We start from the raw sequence: 18,194 nt of genomic DNA on the forward strand, positions 1-18,194 counted from the left end.
CGATCACGAGTAAAGATAGAGAGTGACACTAAAACTCGCGACTTTAACCAGACCTACAAGGTAGTTGGATTTCGTCCATGACTGTTTTTATTTGGGCTACAAATCCGAAAAGCCTATTAGTAGCACAGGCCGAAGACTCGCTGTAAATACACATAAGTACAGCTCCTAAAGCTTGATAGAAGCAACAACAATCAGTCAATGACAATGATGAACCTGTGTATGAAAAACAGGTTTTCCCTCGGATTTGAAGGTCATACGCATTTCAATGTAAATTTACAGAAATAATATTTTACTATGAGAGGATTATAAAATATATATATATATATATATATATATATATATATTAGTTCTTTTAAATTTTGGAACCAAGGCGGATAATATCTATTATCTATTTTGCTATTTAATCTAATTGCAACAAGACATATTAGCCTCTGTTGTCTATGTATAAAGAGTTCTAATAGTTGCACAAAAAAAACAAGAGTTCTAATAATATCTCCAAGAATTGACAACTCGATCACAATCAAACTTGTACAAATCACTACTAAATAATATAACGTACGATCCCTTGTCTTCCTCTCTCACAATTTCTATACAGCAAAACCAAAAGTGGATTCTAGGAGTGACTCTTCTCCTCTCTCTGCTTCAAAGGTTAATAAAAGGATTGAGCAAAAAAGAAAGAAAGATAAGAAGCAATGGCTAATACTTTATCCATACCATTCGGAGATTAGCCACCAGACGATAACAATCTAATGATCTATTCAATGGAGAACCCTTCACACCTTAGGGGTCTAATCAAGAATTCAAGATTCCAATTCCATATCCCTTTCAATTCTCCAAATCTCCGACCAAGATTCCATCTAATGACTTAGACAACACACATTGATCGTTGTACACATACAATGTCGATGTTTCCCTCGTTCCAATTACTAGAACTCAACATAATCTCCGCACAGGAACTAGCTCCCGTCTCCCGTAAAATGAAGACTTACGCCGTGGCTTGGGTTCACTCCCAGCGTAAACTCACAACCCGCGTCGACTACACCGGCGCCGCGAACCCAACTTGGAACGACAAGTTCGTTTTCCGGGTCAGCGAGGATTTCCTCTACGCAGATACTTCAGCCGTGGTAGTCGAAATCTACACATTGCATTGGTTCCGCGACGTTCACGTCGGCACAATCCGTGTCCTCATCAGCAACCTAATCCCGCCAAATCGTCGACCTGGATACCGAAGCAACGAAGAGTATCGCCATACTCCACCTCTCGGGATGAGATTCGTGGCGCTTCAAGTTCGCCGGCCATCTGGTCGACCTCAGGGGATATTGAACATCGGTGTGGGCATCCTTGACGGATCTATGCGAAGTTTGCCGCTTTACACGCACATGGACTCTTCTGCGGTTGGTCCCAAAGACTTGCTGGGCGAAGAGGAGCCGTATTTGCATCTTAACAGCTTCAAAGGGAGCTTCAAGAATCCGCAATCTCCATCGTCGAAACAGTACCAATCCGTAGTCTCGAAACCACCGATGCTCCGCCGTACGAGGAGTGATACGAGCTCGATGGTTGTTTCCGATCTTTTAAGCAGAGCTGAGCGGAGCCGTGTGGCTAATACGAAACATGTGAGCAGCAATTCGGAAACTACGTCGGGACACCATACGACGACGACGGATTCCGATGATAACAAGTCTCCTTATGAAACTCCTAACATTCCTAGGGAGAGATACGATTCGTTCGAGCTAGATTTCGTGGATCAATTAAGCGAGAACAACGATGTGATGCCGCCTAGAAGCGAGAGATACGACGATGAGTCGCCTTATCGATCGTATGATCATTCACGCAAAACTCCGAGAAGAACGCCAAAGCCGCCGCCCAGGGACTATGATCGTGGCAGCAATCGCGCTTCCCCGTACTTGTCGAAGCACGGAACGCCGTTGAGGTCGAACATCGTCGCCTCTACTCCGATCAGATCTAACATCCTAGCGGCGACGCCGTTACGATCTAACATCGTCGGATCTACTCCGATAAGATCTAATATCGTCGGATCGACTCCGAAACGATCTAACTACAGATCAACACCGATGAGATCTAATTTAGCAGGACGCTTGATTTTAACCGAATCGGAGTTAGGTCCGTCATCTTCAGGAGTAACGAATCAGAAATCGAAAGAGAGATCGCAAGCTAACGACACTGAGAGTTCGATCCTCAGCGAGTGGAGCCTCGACGACGATAGCAACATTGAAGGTCTCCGCTCGAAACTCGAGCGATGGCGGACGGAGCTTCCTCCGCTTTACGATCTTGGATCAAGTCATCAAAGCAGCGATGTAGGGAGGGAGATTGTTCCTGTATCGGCAAACGGAGGCGGAGGGAAGAGCTCGAGGCGGAAAACTCCGACGGCGAAGAAGAAGAAGAAACATAACCGCCGTCATACCGAGGGAGGAAACGGTCTTTTCTCGTGTTTTAGTAATCTCTGCGGTGTTGAATGCACATTTGTTTGTGGAGGCGGGTCGGATCATGACGGGTCGAAAAGGAAAGGTGGGTCCAAGGGTCTGCCTCGTTTAGCCTCATCCGCTGATGATTTGAGTTATTTGTAATTTTTTTTTTACATTTTTAGATTTAGATCAATTAATATGTCAAAACAAAATAGACTGACCAATATCCTCTTTTTTTTGGAGAGTACAGTATGTGAATGAAAAAAATTGTGAATAATTTATTCAATCCTATTTTAAATGTCACAGAAAAAATTATTTTATGGTCATTTTTAAAATTCGTTCTAAAAATAATCAAAAAGCATATACAAATACCAAATATTAAAATAAATAATAGGAAGTGAGAATGTTCTTAGAATAATTTCAGTATTTTAACTTACCATCTAGACTTGATTTTGATGATATTTTAACAAACTTTAGTTAGTTAATTAAAATTCAATATCTTTTGAAAATGTGAACCATTAAGTATAAATACATGTTAAAGGAAATTTTCAAAGACATCTGGAGTTTTTATTTGGAGTACTATTTACTGTTTCTTATATATTTTAATATATTTTTTTAGTGATGAGTTTTATTAGATATCTTGCATCTTCTTTAAGACATAAATATTGATATATATATCTTCATGAATTACTTTCAGAGAAAATAAAAAGAGGAAGACAAAAAAAAAAACCTATCCACCAAAACTATTTGTGACTTAAATAAAAGACTAAATGGCTATGGAAATGTTGGAATGAATTAATCTTCAATTCTAAAGTATGGTCTCCAGGTGTCCTTCACTCAAAGATAACTGATGATCTTGTAGAGTGGCATCGATTTAATCAGATTCCTACAACAACAACTAGATGTATCAGCATTAGTACTCCTGATGCGGTAATTAAGTTTTGGCAACCGTCGTCACCGGAAGATTGGGTTAAATGCAATTATGATGTTTCTCACCATTTAGGTCGTCAAGAATCAGGAACGGGTTGGATTATACAAAATAAATATGGTTAGTTCTTGACTGTGGAATGGGCATATTTGAAGGTCGAAGTACAATAGAAGAAGGTGAATGTACTGCCTTAATTTGGGCTATACAGGCAGCTTACTCATTTTTTTTTTTTTTGGTAAAATGTTAAATATTATACCAAGTTTTCAAGTTTGTGACAGAAATTACAAAGACAACTAGTAGCGGATTACGGAAATTAAACTAAACATCAAAACCTAATACAGACAATTCAAACTTTGATTACAAACATGATTTGAACAAAAATCTACACCTAACTAAACATCTTTAGCTTCGCTCGACCACCTCTAAACCGGCGCAATCCGCTAAATAGTTCAGTTATCCTTAGACTATCAATCCCCGTTCTCAACCGTTGATAGAAAGCATTCGAGGGTAGCGTTCACCAAGTTTCCTTGGTTGCCGGTTCATCTTATGCCATCAACAGAGTAGCTGGATCTTGAAGATCTCCTCACGCTCGCAATCTCAGCTGAATTAAGCGCATAGTTGAGTGAATAGACCCGAGAGTTCATAGCTGAACCAACCGGACTGGACGCCAAGGCGTGAGCACTCAACACCTAACAAGACCGGTTGAACTGTAGCTGCCTTGTCTCGTCGAAGCGGTACCTGCAGTAAGAAGAAAGAAGGCATCCTACCGAAGCTTGCAAGGACAGACTCCGATACTGGGAAGGACAACACTCCAAGTGCATCGCCACGGACAGAGAGGAAGACTCCGAAAACTCACGAAGCACCACTAATGTCCACGCACTCCACCTCTTAGAACAAGAGGGAGGTTCTTCACTCAAAACCGTAGCCAACGGTGCGACGTTGGCCACACTAACCATGAAGAACAATACCCAAGAACTCTTCACTTAGAAGAGAAACCACCAGACAAGGCCATGAACTGAAAGGCGAAGACCGGAGCAAAGTACCAAGAAGTGACGCCAAAGCGCAGACAACTCCACGCGCCACCAAGCTTGCTACTTTACACGCACCGTCGGATACTTCAAACGACACCGCCGGAGGAAGCGAGACCGACGCACGCCTTGAAGGTAAACTACCGTCGAAGTCCGAACTGAGCGGAGTAGAAAGACTCCTCCTGCACCAAGACGCCAAGGCGGAGAAGACAGAGCCGCCACCACCGCACCACACAGACAAAGATCCGAACAGATCTGTGTCAGGAGAGCCGATTCAGTGAAGCACGCGCCAGCAAGCTCCGGCTAGATCCAGATCGAACAAAGGGGAAAAACGTCAATCTGAATCAAACCACCGTAAAAGCCGACCTCGCCACATCCTGACCACCTTAGCCTCACCGCAACTCCGGAGGAAGCCGACCACCTGACAGACCCATCACCAGCGTCCCGGATCTGAAGATCTGATGGTGGATCGACTCTTAGAGTCTTAGCATATCGGACAGAGAGGTTTGAGGAGCTTAAGAGGCAAGAAAAAAAACAAGATATAGGGGAGAGGGGGCCACCGGCAACGGCTCCGACGCCGCTACCGGAGGAAAACAGAGCTGTGGTGAGTTTTGCTTTAGAGAGTCGCGGTCGAGAGAGAAAAAGGTATTCTCAGCTACTTCGTCTTCTAGTGCTTCGGCAGCTTACTCATTGGGATACAAGAAAGTGATTTTTGAAGGTGATAATATACAAGTCACAAGATGCTTACAAGCTAAGTTACAAAAAAATAGATGCTTACAAGCTACAAATATTAACCTACGATTGGAGAATTATCTAATGACTATTCCGGTTTAGAAATCTCATTTTCATAACATCAAGTTTGTGTATCGCAGTAGGTCTGCAAATTCCTGTGCAGATTTGTTAGCAATAAAATCTTTAACATCTAATAATGCATGGAGTGTGTTCCATACGTGTCTCCACCCCTCCTCCCCCCCACCCTCCCCCCCCTCCCTCCCCATTTTTGTATAACAATGTCATGACTGATTAATTAATATAAAGAAACTTAGTCGAAAAAAAGACTAAATGGCGCCGTTAAAGTAAAAGGCGTGTGAAAAAAAAATATGTAAAAAGAGCGAGAAAGGGCATTTGTGTCTTGCATGCACTGAACGGGTTAAAACATCCGGCCGAAGACCATCGAACAACGTGTCGTTTTAATAATAGAAGCTTTGGTTTCATCCACGCGCCTTTCTCGTTTTGCCTCCCTAAAACGACACTCTTTTTCGTCTTTCACGACAAATACTTCTATACTTACCGTTAATTCGTTACATAATGAGATCTCTAGCATAATTTCTCTATATGGATCTTGTAACTGGTAAAAATTCAACAACAGTGTTACAATGAAATGATTCTACAGTCTTCATGGATTGAAAGTTACCCTTTCCATTCAACTGTTTTATTATATTGTCACTCTATTGTTTTGCAGTTAAATATTTTTTTTACGCTTCTCAAATATTACTACCCTATAATCATGTTCCTTTCCTAGTGATGCATTTTATTTTAAAATTAGGGAACGATGGAATGTAAAATAAAATAAAATGCATCAGTAGGAAAGGAATATGATTATAGGGAACAAGTGTTTGGATCCATCTACCGTAGTTGAGTTTGTTCAATTTCCTCAGTTGCCGGTGAGAAAATGAAACATAAAGTATGAATGCGGTTTCTCAGAGAGTAAAAAGAGCTTATATTCTTTAAACTCTGAAGATTACTAGAAGGGGATAACGTGACTGGCTGGAGAAAGGTAGATACAACCAGGGCCGTGCCTAACCTTTTGTAGGTTAGAAGCATAATTTTTTTTTGGCCCCTTAATTTGTTTTAATATAAAAATTTAACTTAAAATAACTGATATAAACAAATAAAATACAAAAACGATGCTAAGCTAGCTCGAACTTATGACCTGGTCAATTAAAGCATCATACCAAACCACCACCAAAGACAACTTTTAAAAAATTGGCCCCAAAATCATATTTACTATAACCGGCCCGAAGACAAGCACAATGCTTGACCTTGACCTGCTTCACGGTCCTGGATACAACTATCGGCCCTGGTCAATAAGAGATATATGAGGCCTAATTAGTAATTAAATAGACTATATGGTGAGTTCATGCCGACAAAAAAAAATATGGTGAGTTCATAAATGGTGGGAAAAGATTTTTGCGTTGTGGGTAGAAATTATCCGGGAGATGCACTGATGCGATAGAGAGAAGTATATTCTCATAATTTTAATATATACTATATTTGGTAAAGGATGAATGAAACAAAAGATGTGATCTCCGACAAAGAACCTAAGAGCATCATTATCCCTAGAAACCCATAAAGTTTCTTAAGTACACTTTATTGATTATTTAACTAATAAATTTTAGCTAAGGATCTTAGTTAAGAATCACATAATTTTTGAGCTACAATGGTAGTTTTTTAATTTGGGTTTCTAAAAAAAAAAAATTTATTTATTTTTGATTACTTGTAGAGGAGTGTAGATGATTACGTGATCCCTTCCACTTCCAAGTCCGTGATTCTTCCAATCCCAACTCCGTGACTCGTGTGCTCACATCTGCCTCGTCTTGTGTCATGTTACCTGCGTAGAAAACAAGAGTATATATATGAAACATAAACATAAATACGGTAACTCCATACGAGAACAAGAAACATGCCACACTCGTTTAACAACACCATCACACAAGACACTTAAACAGAGCAAGAACAGAGATTGTTCTTAAACTTAAACAGAGATTCTTCTTAAACTAAAACAAGCATTCATCACACACTTAATCACTAACCACAACCTAACTCTACGCTGCATTTATTAACCACCTCTATCAACTACTTCAAGCATTCAACACACACATATTCACTAACCATAAACCAAGTCTAACAAGCGACAAAACCCAACTGGCCTAGGCGTCCATACAGGCCAGCTCTGACACATTATCAAACAAACCAATTTAACAAAGTGATCGGATAGCTAAACGTTTGCGAGTAGGAAAATTTAAGATGCGTTCAAACCTGAAGCATGTTGTACGACTTCTTAACCCCCTGGAATTCAAGCTCTAGCACTGTATCCTGATAAATGAAAAACACAGTCAAGCAGCCATGAGCAGAAAATCAATCTTTTTTCCAACAAAGTAAATCAATCAAGTCAAACAATGAAGAAAAAGAAAAGATTTATTCATATATATCGTTTGAGAAAAACAAACCTTAAGGGAATATTGGCCAGATGGAGCAATGTAAGTGATCTTCCCCATCACAGAAAAAGCTTATATATATCACCAATCTCATCACGAAAACAAGAAATCAAATGTCAAACCACTAAGAAGTATCAGATCACATCAGAAACTAGCATTTGAGTTGCTTAGCCAAGACAAAATCAACAGATTCATTCAAGGACCAAGGTCATTGCATAGTAATTGAAAACAAATCTACTTCCTCGCACCAATCTTTCCTTGTATCAGATCGACTTAATAGCAAAAGAACAAAATGATATGAGATCGATGAAACGAGAGGATACCTTGCAAACGTAACCATACTCGCCCTCCTTCTCATCGTCGACGGAGAACACGGGAGAGGATGAGAGAAGAGGAAAGGAAGAAAAGAAAAGAGAGAAAAAAAAACAAAAAAAAACCAAAAATACATGTTGCTGACACGTGTTATAAGAAACTTTTCTATGATCGGTTACAAAAACCCTTAACTTAGGATCGGTTATATGCTTTTAATTTTGTTTCCATTTAATTAATTGCCTTATTTTCTGTGAAACCCCATCTAAGAAACTGGGATAATTATGCTCTAAGCATCTGATTTAGTGTGAAACATTAATAGAACACGTAATAAGAAGGTGTCGTCAATTTGTTCGAGGAAACTTTGTTTACGTGTTGTAGTCACATTGGCAGCTCGAAAAAACACTTCCTATAATATCTTTAAGATAAGTTCAGCTTACATGTCTTCGAGTTATTTATTATTTCCGTCGTCATATATATATACAGAGTGATTATCGACTATATGCTTTAATCTTTGAATCGTGATTCGTGACTACGAAGTTTCTTCAAAATCATGATATTCGCTCGGATGATATATAAAAAAAGAACAACACTAAATTTTCTGCATATTTTATTCCATTAAATGGTTTCACATAAAATTATTAACAACCTATAACTTTCTAAAATGATGAGTATACTAGTGCTTAATCTTACTTTACAGTATACATGTCCTTTTACAATCTCAATACGTTATCAGATAGTTTTTTCTTTGATAACTTACAGTTTTTCTTAGAATAATATATAGGTTACAAACTTACAATTGGAATGTTACAAACAATCCAATTGTTTATACGATAAATTATATCAAAACACATATATACATAGATGCATGAAAGCATGCATGAAGTCTGGAATATGGTACATTTCGAATGTTTATACTTTCATCACACACACAAATATTTTTACAAGCGTGAAGTCTTCATCATTTATCCTGAACATTTGATTACAAATTCTATATCATGAATCTTCTTTTGTCTTTTCCTTATGATTCCAAATTATAATAACTTCAAGTTGCGCATGCATGTTCAAGGAGACAAACACAATTCACGGTACAATTGATCGATATAATTCGTCAGATATAGAAATTTGATTAGTTAAAAGATACACGAACGCTAGATAATGTTGATAAAGCTTTACAGAATACTGTTTCAAAATAAAACGTTTTCTTGTAGTTACCTTTATCGATTGCTTCACTCTATTTTCTTTTCACCAGCACTTCGTACAAAGGATCACAATACGTTATATATACATGGTGAAACATAAATTTGCAATCCTTGAATAAAGATTCATCTGCGTTTCTAGTAAATTTATGCAATAAGGGGTAAATTCAGGGCTGGTCTTGACTTAAAGCTGGTAAAACTAAAGTTTTAAGCGCCAAATTACATAAACAATTTAAGGGAATTAATAACGTAAATATCGCTTACAGTGCAGTGGTAAAGTACCACTTTCTAGGCTGAAAGTCCTCACTTCAATTTCATAGGCCAATCTTTTATTTTTGCTTTAGGCAAAAAAATTTCTCGACCGGACATGGGGTTAATACTTTGAAAATAATTAACGGACAAGTAAACAATACTCTGAAAGGTATATATCAGAGGACTCATTTAGGCTTCAAAGTGGGAAGCTTCTAGTATTCCCGCACCATTTTTTTTTCTCAAATTTCAACTCATTGAGATGATTGAGTCTTTGTTTCTTGTTTCGTACGTATCTGCATATGGTTTGCTTTTACTATGCATGTGGTCTTAGCTTAATACGCTTCTCCCATTTTCTAGTATCATGCATCGTCCTATACTTTGTGGACTCAACCAATAAATGATACATCGATTCTTTTTTTTTAGGTTTCATATGATACATCGATATTACTACGCACTAATGGCAATTTTTAGAATCTTATAAGGGCAAATCTTCAAAATAGCACCTTTCGAAGTTTATATCACAAAAATAGCATTCAAAAACTAAAATGACCAAAATAGCATTTTATCTTTTGAAAAATTTAAATTTTTTTATTTTTCAAAATTTGAAATCTTATCCCCAAAACCTCATTTCTCAACTCTAAACCCTAAAACCTAAACTCTAAACTCTAAACCCTAAATTCTAAACCCTAAACCCCACCCCTTGAGTGTTATTTTTGTAACTTTTGGCCTTGAATACTAGTTTGGGAACAAAAACTTGATTTAGTGCTATTTTGGTTTTTTTCTCATCTTATAACCCGATACATTCACTTTCTCCCTAATTTTTCAAATATATAAAATGCTAATGCGGAATCGCGGATTATGAATAAAGAAATGTTTCTTTTAATCTATTTTCTTAATTACTACCACTTGGGTTTCGACTTTATAGCTAAAGCAGGAACGACACAGATAGCCAAAGAAGAAGCGAGGAAAATTGCAAAAGGAGGAAGATGAATAAATCGCAAATTTTAAAACTACACGGAATTCTAGAACAAACGTATAATGTGATATATCTTGAAAAATATAGAATCAAATATCTGATATTGACTAACTGATGGTTCTTGGAACTGGGAGAATACGTTCGCTTTGAAGATATATGCAGGTATCCTATTCCTAAGAAAAAGACCACATGTGTAACTTTTTTTTTGTTAAAATACAATTGCAAATATGATATCGACATTTTGAAATTTTAACATTATGATTACTAATTTCACATTTACAACAAACGCATGTTATAGTTAGTTTCCAATTTTGATTAAAATGTTACTAGAATGATGATCAAATTTGTTAAAAATGTAAGAGGAAAGTAATTATGATTTAGTAAAAAAATGGAACTAAATAATAAATATGCAACATCTATGTAGTTATTTTCGTAAGGTTCGATTCTCGTTTAGGTGGTTTTACGCTAGTTTCAGTATTACCAACTGATGCGCCGGCTTGGGGAAATTAGTCTAGATTAATGTTCGGATCACCTACGGTTATTAAAAAAAAAACTATGTATATATATATATATATATTTGAAATATACAATCTTACTAAAATTAAAAAAATATATATAATATAAAAATAAGAAATATAATAAAGCTATACTCATTTAGGAGAAAAGATAAGAGTAATTTGCTACTAGATTTATATTTATGGAATTTGGTATTGTTTTTGAATTGCTGAAGACCAAAAAAGTCTATCTTTTATATTGTCCTTTTTTCTTTCTTCAGAATAGTTGTTTAGTTGTTCATATTGCGACGGTCATGTTTTAGACCATCGAAATTATTAATTCTATTTTTAAATGTTCAAATTATTAAAGAAAACTAAGAGCACCCGCAATGGTGTTACTCAAAGGGAAGTCCTTTGAAAAAGTGTATTTTGATTTTTTAAATATTATTATTATTTTTTTCCTTTTTAGATAAAAAAAATAAATATCAACCAATTACGGGTCGACACGTGTCGTCGGGACCCGTAAATAGTGCAAGGATTCACTAAAAAGAATCCTTATTTAGGAATTTTAAGGATTGAATCCTTAATTTTTGGTGGGATCTACCGATTATTTAATTATTTTTTCTCTAAGGACTCCACTTTAAGGATTCTCATTGCGGGTGCTCTAAGTTCCTTTTTTTTTTTTCTAACAAATCCATCAATAGAGTATGAAATATATGTGCTCATAATGTCACTTAGTCATGATTTTGATCAAAAGAGGAATTTCCACACATCAATTGCGATTGAAAAAGTTTTCAAAGGATCATCATAGCATATCAAGAAACATGATGATGCCTAATCTCATCACTACTATTTATTTAATAATTCCTATTAGCAACCAATTTTTTTTATTTTCTCACTTTATTTGACATCAATCATAGTCTCCAACAAAACATAAATAAATAAGCAAGGGGAATATACATATGATATAATGACAACTTTTTTTATTTTGTTAAAAACAAATACATGGGTATTAAAATGAAACTCATTTGATTAGTGAAGAAAACATATCATATCATTATCACTGATACAAAAATATATAGATATGCATAAGCATATCAATCTTTAAGTTCAAAGATAATAGCATGACTAAAGACTAAAATGATTAGTCATTCCAATTAGATTTTAACAGATGTATCTCCACTATCTGTATATAGATTGCATTATTGTCTTATTGATCATAATTAAACTTTTCAAAACTGGTTAGCTATACATGTTCATATATCTAGCCAGTTTTGCGTTTAATGAATATGATAAAGCATAACTACCAAATAAGATTTGTATGAATACAAATAAACGATCCATATATGGTGGTGATCATCAAAACGAATACAAATTCTTGCAAAAATAGAAAAAGAAAGAGTGATGTTTAAACAAAGCTTTCCACAAATTATACAAGAAACAAACAACTGTTTTTCATACTATATAGTTTTTTAAAGTTTTTATTTCATTTATAAACAAAACAATTAACGCAACGGGAGCACGACAAGTATGATAATGTCGGGAAGAAAAGTTAAAATCTTTACTAATAAAATAGAAATAAAAAAGTAGAAAAGGACTTTAAAGAGGAAAGAATGGCATTGTTGTTGGTATGGCCTATGGCCACTACCAGACATATGGGTCCCGTTTCTCATCACTCTCTCCACCACCTAATCCTCTCTCTTTCTTCTCCTTGAACACTCTCTCCAGATTTCAAGAAACCCTTAAAATCCTCTCTCTGTCTCTTTCTGTGTTGTTTGTTTTCTTGTTTCCTTCTCTCCTCTTTCTTTGTCTCCTTTGCACTCTCAGGTTGTTTTCTTTTCTTAAGTTCTTGACTTGTAAAGTCTCTTTTGGGTTTTGTTGTTGTTGTCTAAATGATTTCTGAGCTTGAGATGGGGAAAGCTGAAAGTGAGCTAGAGCTTGGTCTAGGGCTCAGTCTTGGCGGTGGAACGGCGGCCAAGATTGGTAAACAAGGTGGTGGCGGCGCGTGGGGAGAGCGTGGGAGGCTCTTGACTGCAAAAGATTTTCCTTCTGTTGGCTCTAAACGAGCTGCTGACTCTGCTTCTCACGCTGGTGCTTCTCCTCCTCGTTCAAGGTTCGTCTTTTGTCATAAAAGTTCAATCCTTTCCTAGCTAAAGATTCTTAGTGTTTGGCTATTGCTCAGTTAACTTATGTAGGAAGAAAGGCTCTGTTTTTCAAATTAGGAGTCTTGTTATTGTTGAGGAAATAGCTCTTGATTCATTTTGTTTTTCATTTGGATGTTTGCTTTGTGTGTTAGCAGTCAAGTTGTGGGATGGCCACCTATTGGATCTCACAGGATGAACAGTTTAGCTGCAAAGTCAGCAAGGGAAGAAGAAGGGGAAGCTGGTAAGAAGAAGGTGAAAGATGATGAGACTAAAGATGTGAACAAGAAAGTGCAAGTTGGGTTTATTAAGGTGAACATGGATGGAGTTGCTATAGGAAGGAAAGTTGATTTGAATGCTCATTCTTCTTACGAGAATTTGGCGCAGACACTGGAAGATATGTTCTTTCGCGGTAACCCGGGTACTATCGGGTTAACGGGTCAGTTCACCAAGCCGCTGAGGCTTTTAGATGGATCTTCTGAGTTTGTACTTACTTATGAAGACAAGGAAGGTGATTGGATGCTTGTTGGTGATGTCCCATGGAGGTGAAGCATCTAAAAACTTTGAGTCTGATGAATGTTTTATAATGATCTAATTTGTTTTTTTTTTTTTTTTTAGAATGTTCATCACCTCGGTGAAAAGGCTTAGGGTGATGAAAACCTCTGAAGCTAATGGACTCGGTATGTAGACTATCTTGTCTTGGTGTCTCTTATTGTTTTGTTGAAACATGTAATAAAAATCATGGACTAAAACATCTTTGTTATATGCAGCTGCAAGACATCAAGAATCGAACGAGAGACAAAGAAAGTGACAGGTTTAGCTCTCTTTTCCACATTACGTTGTTACAGGTTTTTATTTTGTGGGGTTTTTGAAGCAAGCATAAGGAAGAAACAGAAGCTAGATTGATCATTATCAAGGTTGTGTATGTTTCTTGGTTCTTCTAATGGGTTTTCCTAGTTTTTTCTTTAGTTTTTTTTTTTATCTTTTATTGCTGTCTTTTATTTTGCTGTTGAGATTTCATCATATACTATGGAAGAGAATGCTCTTTATTTCTTTTACCACACTGTAAATATTTGAAGCTTATCTAATATCGTTGTTATGGGTTTTGTAACAAAAGTTTTGTTTTATGAGTTCGCTCTTATTGATCCAAGAAACGAGTCTATATCCACATGACATCAAATGGGTTAAAAATATGCAAACACGAAAATGACTCCAAAATTCAAATAAAATGTCAAAGATATTGTCCATTTTAGATCAACATTAGGCTTGATTTTTTGGTTCTGTTTTTTGTTTTTGTTTTGGTTCTAAAGACATATGTATCGTTCAGCTACTTATGAAACTCAATTCGGTTTTCTGTTTGTTTTTTTATTTAATTCAAGTATGTTAGGAACCAGCTTATATACGATAATATTTTGGTTTCAATTTGGTTACGGTTATGTTTTGGTTTTTCAAAAAAAAAAATCGGTGATTTGGGTTATAAATAAATCAGGGGTTTAGTTTTTCCGGATCAAATATTAGATAATTCGGTAACTTTTAATATTTTAAATAAAAATTCTTCAAATCATTAAAGCAATTTTAAATATTTTGTATTCAATATATTTGGATAAGTCAGTTTTTCTGGAAATTTTGATTTATAAGTAATATTTTTATAATATTTGGTAATTATAAAACTAAATATAATTATTAGTTTAACTCTGTTTTATATATTTACTAGTGGTTTGCCCGCGCTTCGCGCGGAGTGGACCTTATTTGTTTGTCAACGATGTGTATTTTTGCTGTGTATGTGGATTGTATTGTTTAGTTAGAGAATGTATGTTGTTATTAGGTTAGTTATGTTCTTTATGGGTGTTTGTAGAATTTGTATGAAGTTGTTTGCCGAACTGATGAAATAGGTTGTTTGTACGGTGTTGGGTTATATCTTGACTCGGAAAATGATTTAGGGCTTATTTGTGTACTAATCATAAAAAAAAAAGGGAAATTAGTTTTCTAGAGAGAAGGAAGAGAGAGATAGGAAGAGAGAATGGGAGAAAGTGTGTGTTTTTGGTTGTTTAACAAAGTTTTTTTGGTAGTTATAGGGGCAAATTTCCTAATAATTTATAGTTTGAATGTGTTTTTATCTTCAAGTGGAGTTGGAATGTTTAGTAGGGTGATATTCTATGTGGGTTTTGGTTTATGAAAGTTTTTAAGAAGCTTATGGGAAAAAATTTTACTTGTTTGGTTCTTGTTTTTATTTGGTTAAATAATTTAATTCTTCATATAACTGAGCTTTTTTTGTTTGGTTATTTTTCATTTTAGCTGAAATATATAATTTTGTTGTTGTTAAAAGCTTATGAAAACTACAGGCTGTATTTGTCAGGCTATGCTATATATGTGTTACGAACATTAGCTGTTAAAAATTTGGAACATCTTGTGTTTACTGAATGGAACAATGATCATTTTTCAGTCGGTTTTATTTAGTAAGATTATAGTGGAATTTTGTATGCTGGACTATTAAATTTTCAAACAAAGGTTTACGGCCTCAAAATCTTTATTTGTGTGATCAGGTGTTCTGAATTTTGAACTTTTTAAAAAGTAAAATATTTGGTAAGCTTTCTGCTAATTAAGAATTACAAATATAATTTAGAATAATTTAATTAATAGTGAACTAATCAAAATTTCAAGCATTAAATAGTTTTAAGATAAACTGCTTTATCTTTATTTTATTATTGTTTTAGCATATATAATTTGAAAGAAAGTTTTTTTTTTTAAAAAAGCAAAGGTTTAAATAACTTGACATGACACAATAATCTCAACTTTAGACAGAGTTAAAATTTAAAAGCAACGAAAATAACTTTTAGTGTATCTTCAGGACATCCGTTTCGCATTTCTGTCTCTAGCTCCCTTTGTTTTTTAAGACAAGAAGGCCCACACAAGCATCCTCATCTTATTACTTATGATATTCAACGTAAAGAGATTTATTGAACCAGACGTGAAACCACAAATGTAATACTCTTAGTTTCTAAATAAGAAATGCCCAATGATATTTTCTTGCCTATTCATAAATCAATCGAGATTCTTGAGCCATCGCAAGCTTTACTGAAATCCTTTCCCTTCCTACCAAAACCAAACATTGCAACAAAAAAATAAGATTTACTCTTCTCTTTTTATGTAGGGTTTTTTCGGATAAATAATGTAATTGAGTGTTGTTGTCAACAGTTTTTTACCTTTTAGACCGTTCTTCAAGAAATTCTTTGTCCTTGGGGTGATCAAACTCGCTAGTCATTCCAATTAAAAGAGCCCTTTTCGTGTTCAAGTCTTTTGGTTGTCTCTACTGTCTACAGAAAACAAAAGTAAGCAAGACATAAACCTTTTTTTTTTAAATAACACACCTTCAAAGTAAGCTAACCTGCAGGAAACATAAATAAGTGTTGTGGGATTCTTTCTGCAGTCAGTATAAAAGAGAGAATGTGAAAGCATAAGCATAAAGTAAACGTAAAAAATCAAACTTCACTGCAAAAGGATGCATATATTACCTTATATATTGAATCCAAGATAAGGAGATCCAATTGTGACCACCAGTAACACACACTAAGCACTTTGTTACACTTACCATACTTAGTGCTTGATGAAGAACGTGATACATCGGAGATATAAGCCACTCTGGATTTTCTCCAAAAAAAGAAGCCAAGATAGACGTTGTATTCTCCATGCATCACTTAAAACATAAATAAGATTTGAGTCTCCACATAGATCAAGCAGCGAGGTATGATTCACTCTTTCTACAGAGGCTTTGAGAAACTTACTGGAAGTGCCGTGAATGATAAGTATGAAGCTACAAATGGCTTCTTGCAATCTTCTTTGATTACATTCCAATCCAGCTGTGTTCGCTCGCCTAACATCTTGGCCTTCTTTAAGTTTCTTCTGGACCAGATACGGGAACTTCGCAGCAAGGTTGTTTTCAGAAAAGCATGTGATCATTGCAGCTTCAATATCTAAAAGTTCAAGCTGAATTTCTGAAGATTGCGGAGATACTATTGTTACATATTTATGTGTCCATAGAAAATTGGCTTACGAAGATTGGAGTAAAATCTATATCATCAGTAGGACTGAATGGCTGTACAGAACAAATATAATCCAAGCCAAGTACATCACCAGCATGTTCATCAGTCAAAATCATCTGCAGGGTATGAAGAGTAAACCAATGATGATTTAGAATTTGGTTCATCTAAGATTCGTTCATACATATCTGAAGACAACAAACATGCAGAATGTAGTGAAAAAACAGAACTTCATCACAACTTACAGAATCAGCTTGAGGAATGTTGTGAAGAGTAAACCAACGAAGGACTTGTTCCTTAAATGTCTTGCCAACGTCGATCTGGATGTATTTTATGTCTGTCATTGCTTTGGCAATAATCAATGAGTGAAGTGTTTCTCCTGCCATAAAAAGGACAACATAATCAAAGATTTTTTCGGATAGAAAATTTTGAGTTAAAACTTAAAACTTGAAATATGATATGGGAATTTAAATCTAGCTTCAGTATCAGTAAGTGATTACACACCAGAAAGAAAAAAAGAACTAACCCTATCAAATTGACACAAAGCTGAACAGTAAGCTCGATTGGAGCTCCAACATCGGACCGGTATCAGCAGCATTCCCTTGCGAATATAGAAGGTTTGTGAGATACCTAGGATACATGATGTACATGGCGACAATTTTGGTTCCTTGGCGCTTGAGAAAAAGATGATCCGCGTTGTCTTGTAAGTTAACTGATTCGGCGGAAGAGCGCCACCTTCACCGCAGTTGAAGAAGTCACACCCCCATCTCTATCTTAGTAAACTCCATTCTCTCTCTCTCTCTCTCTCTATCTATCTATCTCTCTCTCTATGTTTCTCTCTTTTACTCTGTTTGTACATGTGATTCATATTGGTAAGTGATGGCGTTTCAGAGAAGAAGACGAAACTGGCGATGATTATTGTGAGTTAAATATCAAGTAATTGGATGGCTGGATTGAAAGATCTTAATTACATAGATTGAATGTCGAGGAGAAGCGGACGGTGGTCATGGGAAGGCGGTGGAATATCATACGACAAAAGTAATAGGAATTAGGACAAATCATTGGTAAAGCCCATTAAATAAGTGAAGCCCAAAATGTAGAATCGATTAACCGTGTAATGAAAAACAATGTTTCTGAGAAGTACAGGTGGCAAAAAATGCCCCTATGTTCTTGCTGACGTAGAAGCAGG

At 35.8% G+C, this 18,194-nt stretch overlaps 5 protein-coding genes and 1 long non-coding RNA gene across 9 annotated transcripts in view; 4 read left to right on the forward strand and 2 right to left on the reverse strand.

Moving 5' to 3' along the window:
* LOC117134085 overlaps positions 1–18,194 on the forward strand; it is a 905,201-nt gene that overhangs the window by 605,231 nt on the left and 281,776 nt on the right. The gene's annotated exons all lie outside the window — the stretch shown is intronic.
* LOC103867544 lies at positions 837–4,916 on the forward strand. Its single transcript, XM_009145625.3, has one exon. The coding sequence runs from the start codon at positions 900–902 to the stop codon at positions 2,583–2,585; it is 1,686 nt and encodes a 561-aa protein (XP_009143873.1). The 5' UTR covers positions 837–899; the 3' UTR covers positions 2,586–4,916.
* LOC108871861 lies at positions 2,681–5,213 on the forward strand. Its single transcript, XM_033291916.1, is given in 5 exon segments — positions 2,681–2,692; positions 3,189–3,477; positions 3,480–3,559; positions 4,977–4,980; positions 5,062–5,213. Coding segments are annotated over 5 exon segments (537 nt in total).
* LOC103867545 lies at positions 6,713–9,793 on the reverse strand. Of its 2 annotated transcripts, XR_632683.3 has the most exons (4): positions 7,921–9,793; positions 7,610–7,721; positions 7,419–7,475; positions 6,713–6,990 (listed from the first exon to the last, which is right to left on the reverse strand). It is a non-coding gene; the product is annotated as an uncharacterized LOC103867545 (long non-coding RNA). The 2 variants fall into 2 exon arrangements; XR_632680.3 differs by having other exon boundaries at positions 7,610–9,703.
* Positions 12,464–14,082, forward strand: LOC103867547 (auxin-responsive protein IAA13). The gene is made up of 4 exons (XM_033291821.1): positions 12,464–12,940; positions 13,127–13,513; positions 13,587–13,648; positions 13,739–14,082. The coding sequence occupies exons 1-4, from the start codon at positions 12,720–12,722 to the stop codon at positions 13,777–13,779; spliced, it is 711 nt and encodes a 236-aa protein (XP_033147712.1). The 5' UTR covers positions 12,464–12,719; the 3' UTR covers positions 13,780–14,082.
* On the reverse strand, positions 15,236–18,045 carry LOC103867548. 3 transcript variants are annotated; one of them, XM_018658834.2, is made up of 8 exons: positions 17,636–18,045; positions 17,251–17,384; positions 17,020–17,124; positions 16,751–16,952; positions 16,481–16,662; positions 16,354–16,389; positions 16,172–16,282; positions 15,236–16,061 (listed from the first exon to the last, which is right to left on the reverse strand). In XM_018658834.2, the coding sequence occupies exons 2-7, from the start codon at positions 17,347–17,349 to the stop codon at positions 16,223–16,225; spliced, it is 684 nt and encodes a 227-aa protein (XP_018514350.1). In that variant the 5' UTR covers positions 17,350–17,384; positions 17,636–18,045; the 3' UTR covers positions 15,236–16,061; positions 16,172–16,222. The 3 variants fall into 3 exon arrangements, with proteins under 3 accessions (XP_018514350.1, XP_018514352.1, XP_009143875.1); XM_018658836.2 differs by having other exon boundaries at positions 16,172–16,278; positions 17,532–18,034; XM_009145627.3 differs by having other exon boundaries at positions 17,532–18,025.

Source organism: Brassica rapa, chromosome A05 (genome assembly GCF_000309985.2).
Source record: "Brassica rapa cultivar Chiifu-401-42 chromosome A05, CAAS_Brap_v3.01, whole genome shotgun sequence".
In the NCBI taxonomy this organism is placed as follows: Eukaryota; Viridiplantae; Streptophyta; class Magnoliopsida; order Brassicales; family Brassicaceae; genus Brassica; species Brassica rapa.

Coding starts and splice junctions, on each gene's coding strand:
- LOC103867544 (XM_009145625.3), top strand. CDS start 900: ATGTCGATGTTTCCCTCGTTCCAATTACTAGAACTCAACATAATCTCC.
- LOC103867547 (XM_033291821.1), top strand. CDS start 12,720: ATGATTTCTGAGCTTGAGATGGGGAAAGCTGAAAGTGAGCTAGAGCTT. Junction 13,514..13,586: donor GTTGGTGATGTCCCATGGAG/GTGAAGCATCTA, acceptor TTTTTTTTTTAG/AATGTTCATCACCTCGGTGA. Junction 13,649..13,738: donor CTCTGAAGCTAATGGACTCG/GTATGTAGACTA, acceptor TGTTATATGCAG/CTGCAAGACATCAAGAATCG.
- LOC103867548 (XM_018658834.2), bottom strand. CDS start 17,349: ATGACAGACATAAAATACATCCAGATCGACGTTGGCAAGACATTTAAG. Junction 16,663..16,750: donor TATCATTCACGGCACTTCCA/GTAAGTTTCTCA, acceptor TTATGTTTTAAG/TGATGCATGGAGAATACAAC. Junction 16,283..16,353: donor CTTATTTATGTTTCCTGCAG/GTTAGCTTACTT, acceptor TGTTTTCTGTAG/ACAGTAGAGACAACCAAAAG.